The 20,545-nt window shown below is 53.7% G+C and overlaps 1 protein-coding gene across 7 annotated transcripts in view; it reads left to right on the forward strand.

The window, feature by feature from the left end:
* ANKS1A (ankyrin repeat and sterile alpha motif domain containing 1A) overlaps positions 1 to 19,695 on the forward strand; it is a 73,225-nt gene extending 53,530 nt beyond the window's left edge. For 4 of the 7 annotated variants that reach the window (XM_027728499.2, XM_027728501.2, XM_039383893.1 and 1 more), the window contains 10 exons: positions 8,658 to 8,756; positions 9,097 to 9,249; positions 9,389 to 9,496; positions 11,102 to 11,266; positions 11,605 to 11,730; positions 11,858 to 11,929; positions 12,335 to 12,421; positions 12,775 to 12,912; positions 13,418 to 13,588; positions 14,782 to 19,695. In XM_027728499.2, the coding sequence (XP_027584300.1) occupies positions 8,658 to 8,756; positions 9,097 to 9,249; positions 9,389 to 9,496; positions 11,102 to 11,266; positions 11,605 to 11,730; positions 11,858 to 11,929; positions 12,335 to 12,421; positions 12,775 to 12,912; positions 13,418 to 13,588; positions 14,782 to 14,901 (1,239 nt within the window). In that variant the 3' untranslated portion in view covers positions 14,902 to 19,695. Of the gene's footprint in view, positions 1 to 8,657; positions 8,757 to 9,096; positions 9,250 to 9,388; positions 9,497 to 11,101; positions 11,267 to 11,604; positions 11,731 to 11,857; positions 11,930 to 12,334; positions 12,422 to 12,774; positions 12,913 to 13,417; positions 13,589 to 14,037; positions 14,137 to 14,781 lie in introns of all 7 variants that reach the window. The other 3 variants (XM_027728504.2, XM_039383891.1, XM_027728500.2) reach the window with 3 other exon arrangements.
* The last annotated feature ends 850 nt before the right edge of the window (positions 19,696 to 20,545 follow it).

Here is a 20,545-nt window from a genome sequence, read left to right on the forward strand (position 1 = left end):
GGTGGGAGTGAGGGTCCTGCTCCTCTCGGGGTCTGCTGTGCACCAACAGCTGAGGGGGCTCTGGATTCCTGCAGCTCCTACAGGTTTGCAGTGACTGGGAACTGTGAGCATCTCCCAGGCTGGGCTGTGAAGGGGGAAGGTGCGGTGTGTTGGAGCCAGGGTGAGCTGGCAAGGTCCAGTGGAGGCCTCTCTGCTCCTGGGAATTCCAGCTCTGCATCTGGGACAAAGTTGATCTTGGTCTAGCGTTGGCTTCACTCAGGGGTGGGTATTACTTGCACAAGTCAGCAGGATTATTTAGACATTGATGTGACGTGATGCCTTCACCCATGTACGTGTTTCTGGAAGGGACCGAGGTCTACATGGATCTCAGATTGTGTAATCTTTCAGCTTGGTTGAGGGAAGAAAGGGATGATAAAAGATAAATTTAGGTAGCTTAGTTTTCCAAAAGACTTGAGTTCTCTTTCCACATCTGCACATTGGACCACATCTCTGTGTCTGCAGAAATTCTTCTGCTCCCTTCAAGTTGCCTGCAGTAGCTTTGCTGTGTTTATGGACAAGGCAAGGAAGAGGCTTTCCCTGTTATTCTGTTGCTCTCAAGCACAAACCCCACTGTCCAGGGCAGCAGCTTCTTGCCCTCTGGGTTGCCGAGTGACCTTCACGGGCAGCACCACTGCCACGGGGCAATCACACTGGGACACTCAGCTGCTGCTTTTCATATGGAGCTGGAATTGGGCAGCAGCCTGTACAGGCAGCTGGGATTAGGAGGAGCTCAAGTGGAGATGGCACTTCCAAGTCTTCTCTGCTCTGCAGCCCGCTGGGATTCCTTCATTAGAGGGGAAGGTTTATTTGTGCGGTGGGTGAACACAACTGAGCCAAAGCTGCTGCCAGTGGCGGTGCTGTCCTTGACTTAGCAAAAATACAGCTCTGCAAGTAGGATAAAATCCTCAGCAGAGCTGCCTGCCAAATGTGAACAGCTCCAGTGAACCAGGAATATCCCACCACCACCGAGGAGGAACAGCGCCGGAGGAATGTGGCCCCGGAGTGTGAGCCAAGTTCCAGGAGCCCCATTGCCTCATCCCTCACCAGAGGAGGGAAATGAAAGGTAATATCACAAAACTGCACCAGTGAGTGAGACATGTCATCCAGAAAAGTGCACAATAAATGGACTTAATTGTCCTTGGCCAGTAATGAGCCAGGGAGCAGGAGAGCAGAAAAAATATCACAGGAATATGGACCAAGAGGGTTTCTGCTGCTCCTGGAGCTTGGCCCCGTTTTGTCAGCTGTGGTCAACAGTGCATCTGCTGCAGATGCTCCATGTGGGAATTCCATAGGAAATGAGCTTTGGGATGCTCAGTGCATTCCTGGTCCTTGCAGCAAACAGGGAGTGGCCGGGGAAGGCCAGGCTGGACTCTGCCCTTCATGAGAGGGAAGGGACGTGGCCACTGTAATGAGAAGGAATTGCAGTAATTGATGGTAGAATTTCCCCACAGAAATGGGGAGGGGAATGCCATTACCTGCTCCCTCACACAGTGTTTTGTGATCCCACAGATCCTATAAATGTGTCTGAGATGTTTGCAAAAGCTTTTCCCTTCCCTTGGGGCGCGGGATAGTTGCTGCTGCCCCCGACAGTTTCCAGGCTGACATCTGAGAAGGGCAAACCCCGTGTGCTCTGGCAGTTGTACCAGTGTTCTGGAGTTGAACTTTTTATTCAGTCCAAAGGTATTTTGATTCACAAATGGGCAGGTAAAAGAGAATATAAACCATTTTTTATGGCTTTTTTTATTGTTCAAGCCTGGATTCCCATGGAGTGTGTGGAAAGCAGCTAATGCTGATTCAATGAGACAGCGTCAGAAAGGGAAATCTGTTCTCTGCATGTAGTGCCCTGGGCTTCTCTGGTGGGGGGGGTTATTTATTTTTTTATAACTGGGGAGAAGTGGTGGAAAATGATGGTGTTGGAAGAAGGGCGTGTTCGCAAATAATTTAAAGTACTGACATTAATTTGATTCAAAGCAATTCAGTGCCATGTTACATTATCCTGCAGTGGTGTTCCCTAACAGAAGAGCCTTTCCTTTCTCTTTGCCTCTCTGTGTGCACGGGAAAACGAGGATGAATACAGAGCTGAGGCCTTGACTCAGGTTGACTCACCTTGGCTGGGTGTGTGAGCAGATCTCAGGGCTGCTCGTGTCTGCCCAGGCTGAGAACAGCCCCTGCTGCCCAGGGACAGGGTGTGCACGGAGCCAGGTCTCCTCTGCTCTGCAGATCCCTGGGATTTGGATGTGGACTCACATCTGCATGATCTTCGTTCTCACCTGGTATCTGCCCCACTGGAGGACATGGTGGCTCCTGTGTCCTCAGTCACTCAGCTTTGCCTGATCCACTCCTGAAGGGCCCAGCTTGGTGCGCAGCTGCTGGTCCCCTGGGCAGCAGCCAGGCTTTGGGCGTGCTCTGGGAGTGTGTGTGCCCCAGAGCTTCTTTCTATTTTCATATAGAACTTGTCATTTTATAGTAGCCATCCAGGGAAAACTGAACTGACATGTTCCAGTAGCTGTTTGCACCCAGGAATGATCTGGGAGGATCAGGAACCCACCAGAGACCCCTAAGAGGGTTTTACTGTGTCTGCTCCTGGTGAAATGCAGCGAGAACGTGGCATGACTGCAGCTGGTGGAGGCAATTAGTGCAGGGCCAGGTGAGCCCCCTGCAGCTCGTGCTTGGGCTGGTGTCAGGCTCTCCCCAGCCAGGCAGAGGCTCTTGGGTGGCTGGTTCTGGATTTGGTCCTCCCAAACCCAGGAACAGCTTTGTCCTGAGCTCACTGGAGCCGGTGGGGGTAAGGAAGCCCTGCCCTGCCGGCTCCTGGCCACGCTGCCCTGCAGGGATCATGGTCGGTCCAAGGAGTGCCTGGCCTGGTTCACACCAGCTGGAGGTACACCACCAAAACAGCTTTCATTTGTTTTTGTGACATGGGGCAGCAGCCACGTTACACAGTATTGTCTGTGTGTCACTGCTGCAGCCCCCGGGAATGCGTGTCTGGGTCCCCAGGCTGATTGTGCCGCCCTGGACGAGCCCGTAGGAGTGGAGTTGGACCCTCGGGTGAGGGCCTCTGCCAAGCCCTGAGTGGGAATTGCTTCTACAAGGAAATGAATTTTGTTTGGCAGCTCCCTGGTGGGTTCCAGCTGATCCTTGGGAGGTTCCCAAGGACTGTGCTTTATCCGCCATGGTATGGGTGTTTGGGGTGTCTCTGGAAGGGAATGGTAAGAGTGGAGACATGCAGGGATCTGGGGCTTGAGGAGGTTTTTTGATCTGGGAAAACATGGCAGAGCTGTGCCAAAACTCCCTGGATGATGGAAATGGACTCCATGGGGAGCAGCCAGGTTGGAGTGGATTTTGAGGAGCAAAGTGGGTGGACCAGAACTGGCAATTTAGAGGATACTTATATTTGATTTATTAGTAGCTCCAGGCCCCATAAACATTAAAAAAGCCATTAAAGTAGCAGTTAATTTTTTTTCTCTCAATAAAATTGCCTGGACTTGACAACCATGACCGATTCCCTCCGTTGCCATTGTCATGCTGCCAGTCTGCATGGGGAAGAAAATTAAACAAAAATGAAGTGGCTGTGTGCTAATCTCGGATTTATTGTAGGGTTTTGTGTATGAGCCCCTTCCCCAGTCAATGCTCTGTGGAGAGCTGAGGCTTCGTTGTCGTGCCCGTGACTAAACAAATCTTTTCCTCCAGTTTCCACTGACCTACCCCAGACTGCAGATGCCATTAAGGGAAGGCACCAAACCCTGCAGATCGTGAGGCCAATTACAAATGCAGATTTATGTGACCAAGTGGGGTCCCCCAGCTCTGAGATTGGGGTGTGGGGCCCAGCTGTGGGATCATCAACCCAGGTCTGTGCTGAGCTGGATGCATCTCCATCTCCCACATCCAGGCTTTTGGTTGCCAAAAGCAGAGCAATAGCAGTGACAGCAGAATCCTCGACAAGATGCAAATTGTCTCAAATGCACTGAGGGGGAAAAAGAAAAAGAGCCTTGTAGGCACCGAGAGCCTTCAGCTGGAGCTCTGCTTGGGATGTTTGCAGGAGCCTTTGGAGTGTGTTTGGGTTTTGCATCTGTCGCTTTTAATAGCGGACACGTCCTGGTCCCCGTCCTGGTCCCCGTCCTGGTCCCCGTCCTCCCCTGGGCCACCACCGAGGCAGGGGCTGCTCACGGCAGCACCGGCGTGAGCCGAGCGAGGCGTCGGGGCCGCGGCACTGCTGGCCTGGCCACGCATCCCTCACAGAACAGTCTGTGCCTCAGGCCCTTCCTTAGCTGGAATGAGAGCGTGGACAGACGCCAGGCTCTGGGGAAGAAGCAGCATCTGAAAATTAGGTAGTTAAATGCCTGCAGAGTGTCCTGCTGGAGGAGGAATCTGGCAGATTTTGGCAGCGCTGCCTTTGGCACACTCGCTTTGGGGTCACCTCAGTAGCAGGAGGGGATGCTGCTGCTGCCAGGTAACCTCTGACTGTGCTTTTCTCCTTTAATGACAAACTTGGAGCCTGGCGGGCTGTTTAATTACAGTGCAAGAGGTGAAGCGTGACCAAAGCCGACCCTTCCTCCAAGAACTCCTTTCTCTGGGGGGGTCGGGTGCACCAGCATCCCGGCGTAGACCAGGGGAGGACATGGGTCACTTGGCGGATCCCTGCCCTCCCTCGGGGCGATGCAGAGGGCAGAGGTGGGGGCCAGGAGTGCCCCTCGTGGTGGTGTGTGTTTGTGCCTCTCCACAGAGGGGGCTGTGTTTGGCTCAGAGGAAGCTGGAGGCCAGGTTGGGGAATGAAGGCCCCTCCGACCACTTAGCAACCATTCTGTGCCAGCTGGGAGCTGGGATGGGACTCGCCTTACCTGGTTTCAGATGTCTGACTGAGCTGATCTTTCGGCTCTTTGGGTTGCCAGCGGGAGCAGAGGAGTTCTGTCCCGGGTCATGTGTTGTGCTCCCCGTGTCCCTTCCCTGGCCGAGTGCATGAGCTCAGGGAGGAAATTGTGCTCCTGTGTCCATTGCCAAGAAAAAAATTCAGCCTCTACTTTCTGGGGGATTTTTTTAGGAATCATCCCAGTTCTTCTGGGAATAAAAAATTGCCAAAGATTTTCCTACCAAGGCTGATGGATGTGTGCACGTGGTGCTGCACTGAAACCTGGATTAGTGCAGGAATGTGTGGTCCAGGGACAAAGCCTTCACAAGCTGCCTGCAGTGCAGGAAGTGCCCATAACTGGTTCCTGACAGAGCACAAGGTGAGGTGTTGGGATGAAGAGGCTGTGGATGCCCCTTCCTCCCCCAGGGTGGGTGACAGTGAGAGCTCTGGCCCAGGTCAGCCCCGAGCCACCCTCGCTCCACTCAGCCCGCAGAGGTGGGGCAGCTGGGAGGAACATGCAAGGTAAAAGCACTTGTCACAAGGAATAAAGTTGGAAACACATCTTGGGAAAGTCATTTTGATTCTAATTGGCATTTCTGAGGCTGCTGCTGGAGGCTCCTGGACTGGGCTGATGCCAGAGCACATCCCAGAGCTCTGCTCTCCACACTGAGCCCGTCCTCAGAGGACCCAGAGAGGGGCTTGTGGGAGCCAGGGCCGGTCTGTGCCCACATCAGGGCATCTGCTGACCTGTGGCAGCACCAACAGGGACCTTTGGGTAAAACCAAAAAGCAGCAGTGGTCCAGGCAGAGCAGCTCTGCCCCTTGGCTCTGAGGGTGTGTTGGGTGCAGACAGGTTTAAAGTCTGGTTTAAGCAGCTCCTCTGTACAGCTGGCAAAAGGTTAAAAGATCTCCAGTGTCTTTGCATTTAATTATCTCTTTTAGTGGCAGATTATTGTTTTTCATGGGAGATGAAATCTGGATGGGTTTGAAGGACATTTCTCCTGCACCAGGGGCTGAAATGATTTGTTCAGAGCTGCTACGCTTCGTCTATCCTTGTTAAGTACCCGGGGAATATGGACTGGCACCAAGGGAATTTAATGTGACATATAAAAATAAGGAGTGTTGGAGAAAGCTGTAGGCTTCACAGTATTTAACTACCTTGTATCCTTGCTATATAGCAAGCAGCTTTCCTTGAATTTGAGATGCCAAAGGTGGGAGAACACCTACTGCCTTGCTGTGGGGCTGGCACTGGTACCCTGGGAGAGCAAGAGCCTCTATCCCTGTGCTGCTCATGTGGCAGTGTGGCTGTGCTAAAGGGGATTAGCACCAAAGGGCTCAACGTTGGAAAGTTAAGCATGAGTGAAAATGTAAATAGGCTCAGCAAGCTTTTTTAGTTTTTATACATGAAAATTACGCATCACCATTGTCACAGCTCATTTGGTTGCCAACCGTTCCTGCTGTCTGGGTGGCACGAAGGGAAGGGCTGGCTGTGAGCTCTGCCCTTGCCAGCATTGTCTCTGTGCCTCCCCAGCTCCCAACCCCGGCTCTCTACAGAGGGATGGAGCTGCAGGGCACCAAGATGGGCAGGATGGGAGAGAGAGCAGGCTCAGGCATCAGGAACTGCATATTTTGGGTACCCAAGGTGTGATGATAACCTGCTTGGGGACTTCAGTCCCTCTCTGTGCTCTTCCCCAGGCAGGGCAGTAGTAGCTCTCCAGAATTCTCACAGGAGAAATCCCATCACTTGCTCTAGCCCTCTTTGTCCTTTTCAAAAAGCCCTTCTGAAGCCTCTCCCTCTGGGAGGTGAATTCCTCTCACGTACACTGCCTCCAAGGACCTTCTGGCAACCCCTGCAGCAGTGCTGCAGCATCAACAGTGCCAGGTGAGGTGCCTGTCAGGGGAGTTAATCCCCTTTAATCTCTTCCCTCCTCCCCTGAGCCGAGCACACAATCTCCTGCTGTTACAGGAATGTACATTAAATGTGGCTCTTTGGCTTAAAATTTGTGAGAAAGGGGAGGGATGTTTCCATCTTTCTGGTGGGATGCTGCTGCACACCAGCCAGAGGTCACTGCCCCAGCAGCAGCAGCAGCCCCTCGTGTTACTCACAGGGGTTTGTTTACAATCTGACAGAGCTGCTCTCGTGCACCAAAGGGGCACCCTGGAGCCTTCAGCATCAGTCTGCCTCTTACTCATTTTGTGCAGTTGAGGGGTGCACAGAACAGCTCCTGTGACATGGTTCCATCCATGCATGGTGTGTTATGTGCAGCATCACCACCCAGGTGAGCCCTGGTGTCCTGACTCCTCCTGCTGTTTAAACAACTCTCAGACAAATGTCTTTGTGCTGCAGCTGTTGGCTCGAGCTCTGCCATGGTGGTGCCCCCCAGCCCTCCAGGAATCGAGTGTGCGCAGATCCAGGCTGCCAAGGGAGAGGGATGCAGTGGAGCCACGGCCACGGGCTGTGGAGACCTCTGCCTCCCATCACCCCTGCTCCTGTTTGCTAAGTGACTGTAGTCTGGGCTCCAGGGCAGCTCTCCTGTGACCTGGGCATCTCTTACCTATGGCATTAATTCCCTGTTTCCCTGAACGCTTTTCTGCGGCCGAGGGAAGCAGCTCTTGGGCAGAGCCGTGTGCTGTCCTGCCCTGCTGTCACTGTGCCAGGCCGTGGCAGGGGCGAGAGTGATGCTGCTGAACAGGGGCTCACGAACCAGGCAGGAGCAGGGACATGCTCGGGGTGGGGATGGCTGCTCGGTGGGCAGCTCACTGCCTTTGGCTGCTGCATTTAAGCAGGTTTCACTCAGCAAAGCACACAATCTGAAATCTCACAAATGTGTGGATGGAAAGGAATAGGAAGCACTTGCTGCCCTGTGTGGGGGAGGCCTGGCAACCTGCCCCTCGCCTTCTCCCCACCCCGGCCGGCCCACCCCCCCACAGCCGCCTTTAATTGGGTTTCTCTTAAAAAACCAAAATGTGGAACAGCGAAGCACTGTCAGCACAGACCTTCTGCTGGGACTCTCTGGGGAGCAGAGGGAGGCAGGGCCAGGGAGGGGGTTCGGGCTCGAGCTGAAACCTTTGGTCACACAGCAGTGTGGCTCTGCCAGCCGTGGGGAGACGTGCCCAGGCTTCCCGCTGAGCTCTGCCCAGGTATGAGGGCAGGGAATCAGGTTGTGGTGGGTGGAGGCTTTTAAATGGGGGCAGAGTCTGTGTGCTCCTGCTCTGCAGGGGGAAGGGGGCAGAAAATTGGCTTTAACAGTGCAGTGTGTGGTGACAGGAGCATCTCTGCCAGAGCGGGTGGCTGCCTTCTGCCCGGGGCTGGAGGAGACACCTGACCTTCCCCTGCTCCCAGGGAAGGCAATACAGGTTTCTCTGTGGCTGTGGAGGGAGGTTGAGCAGAGCCAAAGGCCCCTGCTCGGGCATGGAGGGGGCTGGGGTTTGTCTGGACGTTTAACACGGCAGTAAACACGTCTGTGCATCCCATGGGAGGTGGCTGCAAGCTGTGACCCAGGGCTAAGGGCTCGAAGTGGAACCCAGAGCAGGGTGGGAAGGGAGGGCATTGCTCCGTGTGCCACAACCTTGCTAGTGTCAGCCCTCTGGGTGCCTGAGGTCAGTATGTGGGGCAGAGCTCCCAGCCTTGGGCACCTTCCTCCTCCTGCTGCCAGGACATGCTGGGAGGTGAGGTCAGGAGGGTGCTGTAACCACCTGATCTCTACTCCTGCACCTGATGTTGCTCCTGTTGTCCCCTGCTCCCGTGTCACTCCCTCCTGTCCCCCCCCCAGGGCTGTAATGTCATGGAAGACCAGGACCTTCGGGACATTGGGATTGGGGACCCGCAGCACCGCCGGAAGCTGCTCCAGGCTGCTCGTTCCCTCCCGAAGGTGAGCACCGATGCTCTCCATGGAGCAGGGACAGGGCTTTGCCCAGCATGGCTGTGAACTCAGGGGAAAACAAAAGCCAGTCCCTGTGTCTATGGGAAGGGTTCTGGGAATAGCAGGGAGGAGGAGGATTATACTGGTCTCCCAGGCTATGCGGATGGTGGTGGCTCCATGCTGGGGAGAGGGTGGCTGTTCCTCCTGCCAATCCCAAGAGCATTTCTTGTTTATACAGTGATTTTGGTACTGTAAAGTGCTAGTGGAGATGCGCTGTAAACTGATTTTCATTGACCCCGTATCCCTCAGGATATCTGCAGCTTTTAACCCCTTTCTTGTGCTTTCACAGTTGAAACCCCTGGGCTGTGATGGGAACAGCCAGCCATCAGTTCCTGCATGGCTCGACTCCCTGGGGCTGCAGGATTACATCCAGTCCTTCCTCTCGAGTGGCTACAGCTCTATTGACACTGTGAAAAACCTCTGGGAGCTTGAGATAGTAAACGTGAGTGTTGCCTCACTCTGGCCAGGGCACCAAGGTCCTACCCCCTTCCCTGGGGCTGAGACTTGCCATGAGTCGTCTCACGAAGCCACTTCGTGCCAAGGGCAGGAGAGCCCACAGTGACCACGGTCTGTCCCTGCAGGTGCTGAAGGTGAACCTGCTGGGCCATCGGAAGAGGATCATCGCCTCGCTGGCAGACAGGCCCTACGAGGAGCCCCCGGCCAAGCCGCCGCGGTTCTCGCAGCTGAGAGTGAGTCCCTGCTCGTGGTCCCTGCCTGGCTCGTGTGGCTGGGAGGGCATGTCAGTGCTGGGAGAAATCTTGGTGTGTCCGGTGTGTCTGTTCAGCTCCTCACCTCATCCTCCCCAGCCACCCAGGCAGCAAATACCAGTGCAGGCGTGACCCTGTGATTGCAGTGAGTGGGGGAAGGTCACACCCAGCCCTTGCAGGTCAGCCTCTGGATGCTGTCCCACAGGGAAGGTCAGGCCACTCCTTGGGATCAAGTGCCTGCACTGAAGGGGTATAGGGTGCCACCCTCACCTCTGCCCTGCACCAAGGGGAATGCTGGGCCCACTTCCTCACCCTGGTTTCCTGGCCAGACACGCAGCAGTCTTTGGCAGGCAGGAGCGACCCAGCCCATCTGGAGAAGGGCTGCAGCTGGGGCCTGGTGTTTGATTGCACTGTTGGGAGCCGGAACCCATCTCCCTGGCCTGGCTGGGCTGCTGAGAGCTCACGCTGTCACTGCCAAATAGCACTCGATGAGATGCGTGGATGTTGATTTTTGCTGCAGGAGTGGCAGCATTTGGATGTCAGGCCCTTGTTATGGGAGTTGTCTGGGAGGGAGCTGTCACGTTCCCATTCTTCCTGAAAACTGGCATCTGAGAACTGAGTTTGGCAAAAGCCACAGGGCTCGCAGCGACCCTGAGAGCTCAGGAGTGTGGTGGTATGTGCTGCTGCCTCCTCTCAGTGATTGCAAACCAGCTTCCTGGAGCAGGAATTGGAATGATTAGAGTTTCCCCATCCTAAGCATCCTGTTCTTGCTCTGCTGCAGAGCTCTGCATTCTTGTCCTGCATTCCCAAGTCTTCCCAACACAAACAGCCTTAGCCAAAGTGAGTTGGGCTGCTGTGCCCTGCTTGCTCACATGGGGTATTTTAGGAACCAGGTTCAGGTGCAAGAACAGAGAGGGTTCACATTGGTGCTGCACCAGGAGGGTGCCAGGCCTTGGCCCACTGCTCATCCCCATGAGATGGATGAGACTGAAGGCAGCAGGGCTGGGGGGGAAGAAGGGTCCTTCGGTGCAGCTCAGCTGATTGAGATGCTGCCCGGGGAGGCTGGGTGAGAGAATGGGCCGTTTGCAGCATTTCCTGGCGCTGCAGCTGGTGCGATCCAGGCTGGCTCTGGCACGGGGGGCGGAGGGACATCAATGGCAAATCAAGTGAGTGGGTTGAATGGGACTAAATGGCACTAATGCGGCTGCAGCTGTGCGGGGGCTCCACTCCTGGGCTGGCTGATCATCAGCACCCTGGGGTGCTTTGCTCAGTGCTTTAGGGGAGCCCGTTCCTCTGTAAACACCCTGCCTGCAGCCCGGTGTGTCCCCTGCCCCTGGGATGAGCTCACAGAGGCAGAGGTGTGCTGGGCAGAAGGGGCTGTATACCTGGCTGAAACCATCCTCGAGCAAATTATGGGTCTCGTGCAGAAGATAAAGGGTGGGATCATTGGCACTGAGGCAGGAGCCCCCAGAGCAGGAGCTGACCCCATTAGCTCTGCTCTTTGCAGAGCTGGGCAATGTAGAGGGGAGTGATGGGGGGGTACAGCCCAAACTGACTGAAAGCCTTTGTGGTGTCTGTTCTTTTCAGTGCCAGGACTTGATGTCCCAGACCTCATCGCCCCTGAGCCAGAATGACTCCTGCACAGGCAGATCTGCTGATCTCCTGCTGCCCTCCGGGGACACCAGCAAGAGGCAACACGACCGTGGCACTGAGATTGCTCCCTACTCCAGAGCTGAGCGCTACAAAGCACAGGTCAGTGGGTGCTTTAGTGTGTCCCAGTGGCCCTCTGTGCAGGCTGCCCTTCCTCTGGAGCCAGGGAGGAGGTAGGGTGATGCAGAGCTGGTCGGGCTCAGCTTTCCTCAGGCATTAGAGGCAGCGGCTCCTTTATGCCTCGGTTTCACCTCAAAAACAGGCAGCTCGTGCTTCCATCAGAGCTGGCACTTTCATCTGCCATGTGCTGCCTTCACCCAGCCCCTGGGGGGCTTGGCCATTGCCAACCTCAATCACCTCAGCCCAAAGAGCCCTCCTGAGAGTTGTTTCAACCCAGGTTGGACCTGTTGTGGCTTCACATCCATGTTTCTTCCTTCCAGGAGGACCGTCGGGAATCCAAGCTGACCCTGCGCCCCCCCAGCCTGGCTGCCCCATATGCCCCAGTCCAAAACTGGCAGCACCAGCCCGAGAAGCTCATCTTTGAGTCCTGCGGGTACGAGGCCAATGTAAGTGGCTTTTGGCTTGTGGGTGTGATGAGGATGAGGAGGCTCTGGGGTCAGGCCATTGCATGTGGAGTTGCAGGGCCATGGCATTGCCTTGGCAGGGTTTAACATCTCCCCCTCCTTCAAACAGTACTTGGGCTCCATGCTGATCAAAGACCTCCGAGGGACAGAGTCTACACAGGATGCTTGTGCCAAGATGAGGGTACGGAGGCCCTGGGGCCGCTTGCAGCCTGTGGTGGATGATGTGGATTGGGGGATGGGGGATCTCAGTGAAGCTGTGGTTCCCCAAACCCTGTGGGGGCCCAGACCACCAAACAGGCGGTGCCGCTGTCGCTGCTGAACTGCCCCTCCCCAGCACCGTTCCCCATAGCTGGAAGGTCTGTGCAGTGGGAGAGTGGGTGTTTTCACTGGGGAAGGGGTGGCTGGGTTCACTTCAGGTCCCCATCCCTCCCCTTCTGTTTCCACCGGGAGCTTGCTTTCCTCCTTCTGGTCCAAGACCCCCAAAACCTGCCTGTATGGGCCTGGGGTCTCTGGGGTGGGCTGGGGCAGGGGTGAAGAAGGGAGCATCTATTCACAGCTGGTCACTTGAATGTTCTTGTTTCTGAAGAAATCCACGGAGCACATGAAGAAGGTCCCGACCATAATCTTGTCTATCACATACAAAGGGGTGAAGTTCATCGACGCCTCCAACAAGGTGAGCTGCAGATGCCTTGGAGTTGGTGTCTGGAGGGACAAGACCTGCAGTCCCACCTGCCTGGGGGCTGCAGGTCACTTTTTGTGGCTCCAGAAGCCACGGCTGGTCCTGGGGAACTGCTCAGGCTGTGGGGGAGCACCAAGGTGATGATGGTTACCTAAGTGCCAAAGGCTTGGCAGACTAGCTGTTTGTGGGCCATGTTGCCATTTATTCTTGCCATGGGAGGGAGCTGGGACTGGCCCAGCTGGGAGACTCCCCCTCCCTGCCCCCAGGACACGCTCCACAGCCACCGTTTGCTGGGTGTATTTGCCATCCCCAGAAGGGTGACAGGTGCTTGTGGTTGACCCTGGCAGAATGTCATTGCTGAGCACGAGATCCGGAACATCTCCTGTGCTGCTCAGGACCCCGAGGATCTCTGCACATTTGCCTATATCACCAAGGATCTGCAGACCAGCCACCACTACTGCCACGTCTTCAGCACTGTGGATGTGGTGAGTGGGTTACTGCATTGCATCTCCCAGTCCTTTACAGTCCACTTGTTTTATCTCTCAGCTTTGTTAGCGAGTCACAGACCAGGATCTAGTCCCTTCTAGGGTTCCTTCACCATTTCTACCCTAAAACAGTGCTGGCTCCAAATGCCTTTACTTTGGACCTTTGTGGACAGTATTCGTTCCTGCAGTCTCCAGCGCTGAATAAAGCAGGGCAGGAGCTTTCCCTTCTGGGGAATGTGCCATGCACAAACCCCTCACATGCTCTCAATTATGTTGTGAGTGTAATGGGCTGATTTAACAACCTTTTAACTCACTGAGAAGCTGGAAGCATGATTCGCTTTTATACTTGGGCAAAATCAACTGCATGAGATGTTTGGGCTTTTTTTCTTTACGCTGCTGAACTGTGGTGCTGGTGGGGCTAAGAGGCAGGCAGGAGGTCCTGGGGGAGGTGTGGGGACTGTGCACAGGGTGACCTGACGGCTTTGTGCTCTGTGTTCTCTCCAAGAACCTGACGTACGAGATCATCCTCACATTGGGGCAGGCGTTCGAGGTCGCCTACCAGCTGGCCCTCCAAGCCCAGAGAGCAAAGCCTCTTGGTGCTGGAGCAGGAGAAATGATTGAAACAAAATCTTCCAAACCAGTGCCTAAACCGCGAGCCGGCATGAGGAAATCTGCGGTACGTGTGTGCGGGAGGGAGCAACTGCTGGTCTGAGCTGGGCTCTCCCTTGGGCACCACACGCTTACACCTCCCCTGGGTGGTGGGGGGAGCCCAGGTGTGGCTGAGGTGCCTGTCAGTGCAGGTGCTGCTGACACTGCAGGTCTGTGCCTCTGTCAGTCCTGCGGCGGGGTTGGGGCTTCCCCCGGTAGGGGGAGGGCAGGCAGAGGTGGAAATGGCCTGGTGGAATGAGGCTTAAGGGCCCTGCTGGGTCCAGCACAGCTTCCATGTGCAAACCCTGCAGAGCTGCAGTGAGATCCATAGGTGACCTGCAGTTTGCAGTACAAGATTCCTCTGTAGCCAAAACCAGCCAAGACTGGAGCTGCTGAGGAGCAGGGACTGCTGCCATAAACCACTGTCTTCCTTTAATGTCTCCTTTTGTCTGTGTTCTGCTTGCTCCCCCCGCTCAGGTGCCGCTCCCTCCCGACACCCGCTGTTGTTACTGTCACACCTGTACAACACACCGCCCCTCCTACCTGCCGCTGCAGTCTGTTAGTCCCGGAGCGAAGGTCTTTACCCTTCTTCCTGCCATCCTCCCTTCCGAACTGACCCGGGCTGCCTCCCCACTCCCCGTGTCTCCTGCTGTGCTCCCGTGTCCTGCCTCGCTGCTGTCCTCCCCCTGCTCGTTCCAGCCCATGCCGTGGGTTCGGACGAGCCCCAGGGATGTGCTGCTCCCACCTGCTCCTGCTCAGCAGTGTGGCAGCTCTCAGCTAACTCTGCTGCTCTTGCTGGTGGTGGTAACTTCTCTGTGGCACCCTGATTTAGGAGGACAAAAGGAAAGAGCCGTGCTTGGTCAGGAGAGTAAATCACACGGGAGCTCACCTGCCAGGAGCTGTCTCCCTCTCTCCTGTTTTTGTAGCGCTCCATTTTTCATGCTTATTTGAGATGAGTTAAGCTGTCACCGAGGGTGACAGGGACTCGCAGCCTAATGCAGGAGGTCATCTCGGGGTGCTGGGTTGAGACTGACGTGGCCAGACATGTTTTAGATGTGAAGGACTCAAATGTCTGCCCAGCAAGAGCTGCTTCCTTGCCCACGTGCACGTTTCTGGGACGGGCGGTAGGCAGAGCAGCAGTTGCTCTGTGCTTTGAATCCCCACTTGTTCTGTCCCAGAAGCATGGGTGACCTAACATGCCCTTTTCTCTGTATTTTCTAGCTGGATCCCCCTGAAGTGGACCAAGACTCGCAGTCTCATGCCAGTGTCTCCTGGGTCGTGGACCCCAAGCAGGACTCCAAGCGGACCCTCAGCACTAAGTATGAGACCACTATCTTCTAAAGCCGACACCGCGTCCGCCCCGTCTAACCGTGCCTTTGCGATCTGATCTGTCTGCTCTTCTAAACTCCCTCTTCCTCCAGCTGCTCGCCCTGAGCCCGTGTAGGCACCACGTCCAAGGCAGCAGCACTTAGGAGACTGTAGACTTAAACAGCTTTTGTACCTGATCGCTGCTGAACACTGTGAATCTCCTTACTCGGAAACAAGGGTAACGCGCTGTAGCTGAACGTGAGGCGGGAGGAGCAGAGGGCAGGCTGGGAGTCGGAGATGTGGATCCAGGAAAGCCGCCTGCCGTTTTCACGTCTTCCCCCTCGCTCTGGCACTGTGAATCCCTGGGGCAATGTGACACTCCCCAGGCCTTTTTTTCTATCTCACTTTGTCCTTGGACTGATGGAGACCTCTTGTCTCTGCGGTGCACACACTCCCTTCTCCTAGATCCTCCTCTTCCCGACTGAGCCACGGCTGTATACTGTTCAGTGAACTCACCTCTCCTTCCTGCCAGTCGAGTTGACACTAACCACTGTGATGCTCTCTGCAAATAACACGCGGGCACTCCATTTCTCACGGTGACCCTTGCCCGCAGCCTCGCTCCTCAAAGCCCGGCACAGAACCCGCTCCGCTGGGGGAGCGCTGGTTTGGGCCGGGTGTGATCGTTCCCACTGTGAGCTCTGCCCCTCGGAGATGAGGGGGGGGTTGGTTGCATGCATTTCAGTCCCTTGTAGGTTTTTCTTCACCCCATAGTCCTCCTGTTTACACTCATCAGACTACTCGTGAGCTCTGGGCGTAGTTCTCACGGGGCAGCCTGTGGTTAAGCTTCCAAAGGCACATGTTGCTGTTAGCCCCGGGCTGGGGAGGGGAGGTGTGGGCTGGACACCGAAAGCAGCAGTTGGCATCAGCAGAGAGAGGTCAGGGAGCAGCCCTGGGTTATTTGCTCCTCATGTTAAGGGCAGCAGCAGCTTGTCCGAGCTTTGCTGGGGCTTTAGAGCTGCTGCCTCGAAGCTTCCATTTCCCCAGACTTGCGGCCAAATCTGATGTTTCAAAGTCTTTATTTAGCTCTTTCTCAGGAATGAGTTTGATCTCCCAAGTCATTTGTGACTTAATGGTACTGAGTGGCAAACTGACTTCAGACTGAGGGCTGCGCTAGTGAGGATCCAAGCAAGAGGACTAAAAGTAAAAGGACTGTCTTGGAGGAAAAAAAAGGAAAGCTCAGTCTAGTAAATACATTTCATGTGCCACAGAGCCCCTGATATAGAGCCAGCACTGCCCAGGTGCTGCAGTGCCACCCTGCCAGCCCAGGCCTTGTGGACAGAACGTTGCTGTGCCTCAGGTGCTCCTCGAGGCTGGGTTTGGGTTCCATCAGCAAAATTCCAAGCTGTAAGAGTGCCCTAAGGTTTCTGTATCCCTCAAAGAGAAACTGCCTCACTGGTGGGGGTGGCAGTGCAGTTTCTACGTGTAGGCATTCACCATGCAGTTGCCACACGTCCGCCCGACTTCAGAGGGTCTGAGCTCTGAGCTTTTCATCTCCCCCTGCTCTCAGCTGGGAAGGGCGGGTTCCTCCACACTTCCTAAATCTGGGTCACTAGAGCATGTGCCTTTCTAAGGGTGACCAAGCCCAGCAGGGATCACAGGCAGCCCTGCCCAAGCCACGACACTGCCAGTGTGTGTGTCCGTAGCCCTCGCTCTCGTGTCCCATCTCCGGGGCCATTCGCCTCGTCTTTCCCAGCACGTGTTTTTGTATGACTTGGAAATTCATTCCATTATCTCCCTTTCTGTTTGCCTCTGCGAAGCTGAGCTCCAGGCAGCCGTCTCCTACCATGGAATGTAGTTACGGGGCAGAGACCTGGGACGCAGTGGCTGCTGACATGAAGATCATCTCCCTCTGGCACAGGCGGCTGCCTTGGAGTGGGTGCGTGGCTGCTCGGTGAGGGCTCCCAGAGCAGAGGGGGAAGGGACTCAGCCCCCGCTGAGGAAAACCACTCTCTCCTTTCCTAGCGAAGGAAACTTGAGACTTGGAGGCAGAGAGCGATGTCGCCTTTTCTAGTTTGAGACAAACGTCTTTCGACCTGTTTCTTTTTTAACATGTGAAATGACACAGAGCAAATGCAGTTCACGGTTTCAATGTAGCACCGCAGCTTTTTGTTGAGGAAAAAACCCGAAATATTTACTGAGAATCCCACAGTCCAGCGAGGAGTACGATAGAAAGTCTTAGCAGGGGCATGGTGTGCACATCTCTGACGGTACTTACTCTGCTTCAGCTCTGGGTGAACAGGAGAGAACGTCAAACTCTTGGATATTGCTTCCTCCCATGTGAGAACCGTGCGGGGTAAGTCTGCATCCTGTTCTCCAAGCCACTCCATGCTTTTGTAGCAAATGGAAGTAACTTGAGGAAAAGAGTCTGCAAAGGATCTTTCCCCCCAGAGCGGTTGTGGCCAATATCCCCAATGGTACAAAGCTTCCTTATCCCCTGAACTGTCGCGTTGCAATACTTGACATTTCTGTGGCAAGGACCCCGTTTCTTCCCATTTCCGCATTGAATTCCTGGGGACGACTCCCTCCTCCAGCCTCTGTGCACCTGTCTTGTTTTTAAATGCAGTTATGCCCTGAAGGGTTGGGGGTTTTTAAGTATATTCAATTGTGATTTAGCACTTTTTTGATACTAGCTCATTATTTAATTAGTGCAACAGTTTCAGAAGATGAACAAATAAGGAGTTAAACTTTGGGCATTACACTGAAACAGTCCATTCCTGAGGATAAACCACATCAGCCTGAGGGTGGCTTGGCCCTGTGCAAGCCCAGTGTCCCCAAAGACACAACCTCGAAGGTGCTGTGTGCTTGCTTTCCTTTTGAATTACAGAGTGTTTAACAGTGGTTTGGGCTGTGACTGACGTGTTTTCAGACTGTTCCCCTCAGGGGAGAATATTAATATAGTTGTGATTTAAATTCTTCAGATGCAAAATGTAGCGCAGTGCGTCCGTTACGATCTTGTCAGGCCTTATCAGGGCTGTGGGACCTGCTGCTGCACGGGAACACTGTGCCCAGGTAATTCCTGTTTAACTCCAGTTGCTGCTGTATGTCAGGATTTCCTTTAATCTCTCTCACAGTGAGGCTGGGAGAGAAGCAAACCGTGATCCTGAGGGCTCAGACCTGTAAAGGATTGGGAGGGAGAAGTGAAGATTTTGGGTGAAGCTGATGAATTTAGGAAACCTAACATTCCTTGTTATGCACATGTTGCAATTCATACTGGTGTTAAGTGTAAATATTTGATGTGTTGGCAACAAGTCGTTGGCGAGATTGCAAATTGAACCTCTGTTTGGGAGGTTTCTTTTCTGACACGTGAGCTTTTTGGAGGTTGGCTTGGAGGTGACATGGTGATGAAGACTCCAATCTTCAGGGACTGGGCTCGGTGACCCTGGTGGTCCGTTCCAGCCCCACGTGTAACCCTGTGGTTGTCTTTAGTGATCCAACCGTTCTTTAGCCAGATACTCCCTTTCTCACCTGACAGAACAGTTGTTTTAGCCGTTCAGTGCGGTGGGATCTCTCAAGGGAGTCAGTGCTGGAGACTGACCCTGGGCCGTGCCAATTGCTGGCTCCTGGCCACATTAACCCACCCACTGCACAGTATTCGGGCTCTTCCTCCCTGCAGGGTTTTGTGGTATCTGGAGGAAAGTGCCCCAAATTTCTGGTGCTGAATATGACTTTGCATCAAACTGCATCTGCTGTATTTACCTGCCTGGGAGAAGGTGGGGCTGCCCTGGGCCTTGTTCCCCTCTTTAAGGACAGATTGTGTTTCACAGACTTTGGTTTGTGGGCTGAGCCCTCACTCACGGCCGGCAAACGGAGATGCTGAGTTTTGTCTTTTTTTATATAGGAGGGGATGATTTTATTTTTTTTTCAAATTGAAGATGCTTTATCCTTTTTTATTTTGTGTTTACAAAGAAAAAAACAGCGCTAATCTTAGCTGTTCCGCTGACTTTAAACTTGCTTTGGGATTGTTCTTTTTAGAAGAAATTATGCAACCTTTTTGGGGTACACGCCTGTCCCCTTCCCAGGGAGAAGATATGGCACCTTCCAGGCTGTACATGTCATGAATTCTGTACCTTCAGGAGGCTGCTGAGACACAGAGCAGATGCCAAATAGCACCAGAACACGTCCCGTTCTGTGTGCAGCTGAGGTGGAGCCAATGCTTTAATGCTCCTTCCACCCACCTCCCAAGTTTCCAGCAGCAGCGTTTCCCCAGCTCTGCTCACATCAGTTCCGTGCCGTCAGATCTGTGGTTTGGAGCCGGTACAGCGCTCACAACGCTGCCTTGTTGCAAAGGTCTCCCTTTTAGGTCTCGCATTGGTATTACTTAATTGCATTTTTTTCCCAAAAGAAAGTACCTGTGCTGCTCTCACTAAGTCAACCCAGCTCAGACATTTTTCTTACCCATGGAAGAATAACCTGGGATTCCCTGACAGGGTAGAGACAGTCAAGTTCAGTTTGCAATGTGGACATTTTTGCTAATTGTGATGTATGGCAGTGGGGCTGATTTGTATACAAATGTTATTTAATCTGTCTGTATTTTGATACTTGAATTTCCTTTTATTTCTTGTATATACAATTGTTAATCTGTTCGAATTTGTCTGAATTTTAAACATCTTGTGGTACCAAACGTAACCAATCTGTGCAACAACATAGACTGACCTCACTACAACAAGGCGAGATTGTAAATATTCCTGGGCTTCCAGCAGTCGTTTTGTTGTTTTCATAATTGTACAACTTAGAACAGACCGAATTAATAAACAACCTTAGACACACGTTTGTGCTGTTGTCTGTGGCCTCAGTGTTGTACCCAAGTCTCTTGGGTGTCTGTGTCAGACCAGTTCTTGTCCTGTGGGCACCAGCCCAGGGCGGTTTGGGGCCATGCAGGGGGGACAGCACTGGGGGCTGAGCAGCTGCTTTGGTTGAAGCTGCTCTTTTTTGCAGCTAGTCATAATGACCCAAATATCGAATATTATTGAGACAAACTAATTTATGCATAAAATTGCATCCACATGTTCTGTTAAAGACAGCGCAAGGGTCTGCAGCCACTGTGGGTGTGTTCTCCGCATGATGGTGTGTGAGAAAAGCTGACTTTACCCCCACTAATGTACATCTGCAAGGACTGTGCCCTGGCAACTGTCAGGACCCGAATGTAGTCACAGTAACCACCGAGATCCCTTTTTTGCAGCGTGGCAGTGAGTAGTTCCAGGGGCCTGTTTCAGCAGCCATAGCTTGTAGCATTTACCCAGCGAAGACCTGGGGCTTGCCAGGAACTAGGACGTTTCATTATGTAAAATTAGAGCAAGAAATCTAGACATTTAAATACAGGTTAAAGTTCAGATTTTCATGTCGAGTAAAATCTGGCTGATGTAAAATACTAAATACGCCAGGGATTGCTAAATTTATACTGTATGTTCCATTTCTAATATCTCAGCAAGTCAGGTTTTCAGGCTGACTCTGAAACACACGGAGCTGGTTGAATGGTTTGAAAGACTGTGCAGTTTTATCCCTCACAGCCACAGCCCTGGCTGGAACCGACGCCTCAGCAGAGGTACAGGCCCAGGGCAGAATTAACACCTTGAATTAAAAAGGCCTGAGCTGCACTGCAGTTCAATGAGCTCCACAG

Source organism: Pipra filicauda, unplaced genomic scaffold, assembly GCF_003945595.2.
Source record: "Pipra filicauda isolate LSUMZ 115617 unplaced genomic scaffold, ASM394559v2 scaffold329_size807674_pilon, whole genome shotgun sequence".
Classification (NCBI taxonomy): Eukaryota; Metazoa; Chordata; class Aves; order Passeriformes; family Pipridae; genus Pipra; species Pipra filicauda.